Source organism: Notolepis coatsorum, assembly GCF_963971535.1.
Source record: "Notolepis coatsorum genome assembly, contig: SCAFFOLD_308, whole genome shotgun sequence".
Taxonomy (NCBI): Eukaryota; Metazoa; Chordata; class Actinopteri; order Aulopiformes; family Paralepididae; genus Notolepis; species Notolepis coatsorum.
This window is the reverse complement of record NW_028171124.1, coordinates 142554-147553: the sequence shown is the minus strand read 5'-3', so window position 1 is coordinate 147553 and position 5000 is coordinate 142554. Positions and strand designations below refer to the sequence as shown.

The window sequence follows — 5000 nt, the reverse complement described above, 5'->3', positions numbered from 1 at the left end:
TTGTGTATATATAATATCCAACACGTCTCAGATATTAATATTGTGTATATAATATATCCAACACGTCTCAGATATTAATATTGTGTATATATAATATCCAACACGTCTCAGATATTAATATCGTGTATATATAATATATCCAACACGTCTCAGATATTAATATTGTGTATATATAATATCCAACACGTCTCAGATATTAATATTGTGTATATAATATATCCAACACGTCTCAGATATTAATATTGTGTATATAATATCCAACACGTCTCAGATATTAATATTGTGTATATAATATCCAACACGTCTCAGATATTAATATTGTGTATATATAATATCCAACACGTCTCAGATATTAATATTGTGTATATAATATCCAACACGTCTCAGATATTAATATTGTGTATATAATATCCAACACGTCTCAGATATTAATATTGTATATATAATATCCAACACGTCTCAGATATTAATATTGTGTATATATAATATCCAACACGTCTCAGATATTAATATTGTGTATATATAATATCCAACACGTCTCAGATATTAATATTGTATATATAATATCCAACACGTCTCAGATATTAATATTGTGTATATATAATATCCAACACGTCTCAGATATTAATATTGTGTATATATAATATCCAACACGTCTCAGATATTAATATTGTGTATATATAATATCCAACACGTCTCAGATATTAATATTGTATATATAATATCCAACACGTCTCAGATATTAATATTGTGTATATATAATATCCAACACGTCTCAGATATTAATATTGTGTATATATAATATCCAACACGTCTCAGATATTAATATTGTGTATATATAATATCCAACACGTCTCAGATATTAATATTGTGTATATATAATATATCCAACACGTCTCAGATATTAATATTGTGTATATATAATATCCAACACGTCTCAGGGTGCACTTACGGTCCAGGAGACCTGAATGCTGGCAGTGGTGAGTGTGATCGGCTCCTGCAGCTGAACGGCCACCTCTCCCAGCTCTCTCTGGACCTGCCTGTGGTCCACGCCCTGCCCCGTGGGACTCACGTCTGGTGACCACAACCACAACAACAACATGTACATTATACTAGGGCTGTCCCCGACTAAGGATTTGGATGGTCGACTATGATTGGCCAAAATTTGCCGTTAGTCGACTATTGGTTGACAAAAAAAAAGTATAATGTTTAATTTATTTTAATTTTGTATCATTCCATTCGGGCTGTGGGGGGTGAAGCTTAATGTCTGAAGGAGTCGACTGAAGGCTTCTTGTTCTCTGCAAAAGCATGCAATTGGTCCACTGATGGATACATCTTGATATTTGTCTACGTGTGTTCATTAGACGGGTGAAATCCTCTTTCAGTGCCTCTGTGCCTGTTTTCGTAGGCAGTTAGCCTCTGGTATGCGCGTCATTAGCGTTAGCCACGCTTCTAGGCCTCTTTTCTTTTGGAAAGAATGATAATTTTTTTTTAAAATAAACTAAAATTATAAATATATATATATATTTTTTTTGCATTCGACTAAGAGGTTGGCTAGTCGACTACGGCTCCTTTCGACCGATTAGTCGACTAATCGACTAATAGGGGTCAGCCCTACATTATACACAACACTTATTCCTGATCAACATTCACACGCCTCTCCAGCCTTTTTGTGTTCTGCGTCACCCCCGTGCTTGTGGCGTCTAGGGCTGACCCCTATTAGTCGAATAGTCAGATAGCCAGTCTTGTAGTCGGGGACAGCGTCCCTAGTGGCGTCCCTATGCGTCCTCGTGCATGTGCTGGACAGGGGCGTAGAAGCAGGGAGGAAAAGTGCAACTGACCACCCCGGGGCCCCAAGCCGGGGGAGGGCCCTCTGACCTTAACTCATTCAGCGCCAGCTATTACCCTCATCCCTGTAGTCAATGCGCCAGCTTTCCATTGCCTATTTTCACTGTGCGTCACGATGTTTGCAGAGCTATATCTATAGACTATATTCTGTATTATAGCTATGGAGACAATACTACTGTATGGCTCATCTCTCGTCCAACATGTAAAAAAGAGTCATTCTTTTTATGTATACGTTCGCGTGTTATCCCGTGGTGAATGTTGTATAGTTTAGAGTGATCCGGGCTAATTCGTGGAAGCTGAGTTATGGAGCACTATGTGAATTTTGCTAAAGTTGTTCGCGTTGCTCGCCTGGACACGATACTATTTCAAATGTTTGATGCTCTGATCGTCAGCAACGGCAACGTTTTGGAGTACGTTACATATGATCATTGCGATCGATGTGAAAGCATTGTTGGATCAAAGTAGGATTGATGTCATATAGTCCTTACCTTTACTAGGAGGTATCCCAAAAAGAATATTCCAATTGTCTGATCGCGATTTCCAGTATTGATGTCCATCGGGTCCCTGACATGAAGTGGCACAAGATATGCATGAAGTGTGCTGAACGCGTTCCAAGGTGCTCGGATGAACCGTTTCACTTGGCTTGGTCTAAATTCTGCGCCCGGACCATAATACGTTGTAACACACAGTGTGAAATAAGGTTTCAAAGGGTAGGCGATACGGCCACCTAGCAGGATTCGGCCAGTATTGCACTCTCGGGGTCTCAGAATGAGTTCCAACGATAACACAGAGGTCCGTGAGAGTGTATAGGATATTAAAATCGAAAAAAAGGAAAACGGACCAAATAACGTATACTGTATACGTGATTGGCACTCAACGGTTGGCGAGCAAACACGTACTGTATATATACGTTGATGGCACAGAAAGTGTTAAGGTCTTGACTAAAAGGTTTGTTTTAAAAGTTCAAAAAGGTGCGTTTCTTTGATGACAGATTTTAAACAGAGATATTTTTGAAGATGGCGGTGACGATAACACGCGTGCATCTTAGTTGTGGATGGGGGAGGGGGGGGCAGAATCAGATACACATAATTTGCACAGGGCCCAGCATTTCTTTCTACACCCCTGGTGCTGGAAGAGCACACGATACACAAGTAGTATCATCTTTTCTGCTACTGTGTGCTATAGTGCCAATTTTATATCAACTAGTGGAAAAGAAACAGATACCTTTAAATTTCCATAAAACCAAGTATACATCAATATAAAGCATTTACATGTGTGTTCGTAATAGAAGTGACCCTTAAAGGACAGTTTTCCATTATTGTCTTGAATCGGGCACAGACCTTGCGTCCTGACCGGCTCGGAGATGGGGCTGGGGTCACTCAGGCCGTAGGCGTTCACCGCCCGCACGATGAAGAGGTACACGGTGTTGGGGAAGAGGCCGGTGACCGCGTGCGTCTCCTCCTTCACCAGGTCGGCCACCGTCTGCCACGTGCTGCCTGCCGATTGGCTGCGAGGGGAAAACGAAAGAGAGGATTGGCGTCGTCATATTTTATTTCTTCATCTCACTTGAGGCTTCAGGTTTATTTTTTATTATTATTAATTTTTTTTTCTCCTTTCTCCGTTTTTCAGTTTTTCTCCCCGTCCAATTTAGTCGCCGTGCCAATCCCCCCCCCCCCTCCCCTACCTGGCTGCTGTATGCATGTTCTCCTACGAGTCGGTACAAGGGCGTGCCGACGCCCACCGCACGCTTCCTCCGATGCGTGTGGCGACTGCCAGTGACGTCTTTTCACTTGGCAGCGAGGACTCTCATTGGTGAAGTGTAACGCGTGGGAGGGCACGCTATCTCCACCAAGTCCTGCCTCCGCTGAGCAAGCGCCGAGACCTGACCTGTAGGCGTCGCTGTCCACAACGCCAGATCCCCACCCTCCAGCTTCCCACCCCCTAATACTGCCAATTGTATTAGTATGAACGACCAGCCAAGCTGGTAGCAACGCCGAGAGCTGGGCTCGAACCCAGCATCTCCTGCCTTGGTGACGAGCGCAATCTCCGCTATGCCACCTGACGGCCCTTCAGATCTATTTTTAATAAATATTTGTTCGTGAAATTATATATTTATTTCAAACTACACTTTGTGATCAAGATCAAAACGAAGGATGGGCCACGTCGGACGAGAAGATAAGATTTACAATTTCCTCTCTGTGCTTTCGGTAGAAATCTTTCCGGCTGCAAGCTAATCTAGTTTAGCACAAATGCACGGGAGCGGACCAGCTAGCCGACGCCGACGCCGTTGGCCAAAAACACCTCTCCCACAGCCTTAAAGCTAGGCTAGTGGTCCGTATCCGCTTCCGTTAATTTGTGCTAAGCTATAGGCTAGCTTTCTACGGACCGTACAGAGAGCAAATTGGTATCTATCTTCTTGTCTGACTGGAGCACACGGCAAGGGCATTTGGCGTGCTCCGATAAGTAATACTTTCCCGGTTAACCGATATCGATATGGCCGATGGAAGAGGGTCACACTGGAGCGTGCAGATCATCCTAACGTACTTCATTAGGTGCATCTTTGACGTTTCTACGTGAGAGCGTAGAGGGGAGGAGGAGAGGAGAGGAGGAGGGGGGAGAGGAGAGGAGGAGCGGAGGAGGGAGGAGAGAGAAGGAGAGGATAGGAGAGAGAAGAGGAGGGGAGGAGGAGAGGAGAGGAGGAGGAGAGGAGGAGGGGGAGGAGAGAGGAGGAAGAGAGGATAGGAGAAGAGGGGAGGGGGGATGATGGAGGAGAGGATAGGAGGAGAGAGGAGAAGAGATAGAGGGGAGATGAGAGGAGGAGGGAGATAGAGAGGAGAGGAGGAGGGGGATAGAGAGGAGAGGAGGAGGGAGATAGAGAAGAGAGGAGGAGAGAGAGATAGAGAAGAGAGGAGGGAAGAGATAGAGAAGAGGAAGAGGGAGGAGAAGGATGGAGAGGGGAGGAGGAGGGAGGAGATATATAGAAAGAGGAGAGGAGGAGGGAGGAGAGAGATAGAGAAGAGAAGAGAGAGATTCGTTCCCCTCTAGATTCCACAACAACGACTCCCTCCGTTCCTCCGTCGGCTCTCTCCTCGCTGTTTCTATTCTCAGCTTTATTGAATAGCAGTTGCATAAGTTAAATAAGCCTCCCCACC

The 5000-nt window shown here is 44.0% G+C and overlaps 1 protein-coding gene across 1 annotated transcript in view; it reads right to left on the bottom strand.

Moving 5' to 3' along the window:
* The window catches only part of LOC311248347 (roundabout homolog 3-like), a gene marked incomplete at its 5' end in the record, with an annotated part of 43003 nt that extends 38597 nt beyond the window's left edge, over positions 1 to 4406 (bottom strand). Inside the window, 3 exons of the mRNA XM_084339245.1 lie at positions 953 to 1074; positions 3189 to 3355; positions 4393 to 4406. Coding sequence (XP_084195371.1) covers positions 953 to 1074; positions 3189 to 3355; positions 4393 to 4406 — 303 coding nt within the window. The remainder of the gene's footprint in view (positions 1 to 952; positions 1075 to 3188; positions 3356 to 4392) is intronic.
* Between the last annotated feature and the right edge of the window lie 594 nt (positions 4407 to 5000).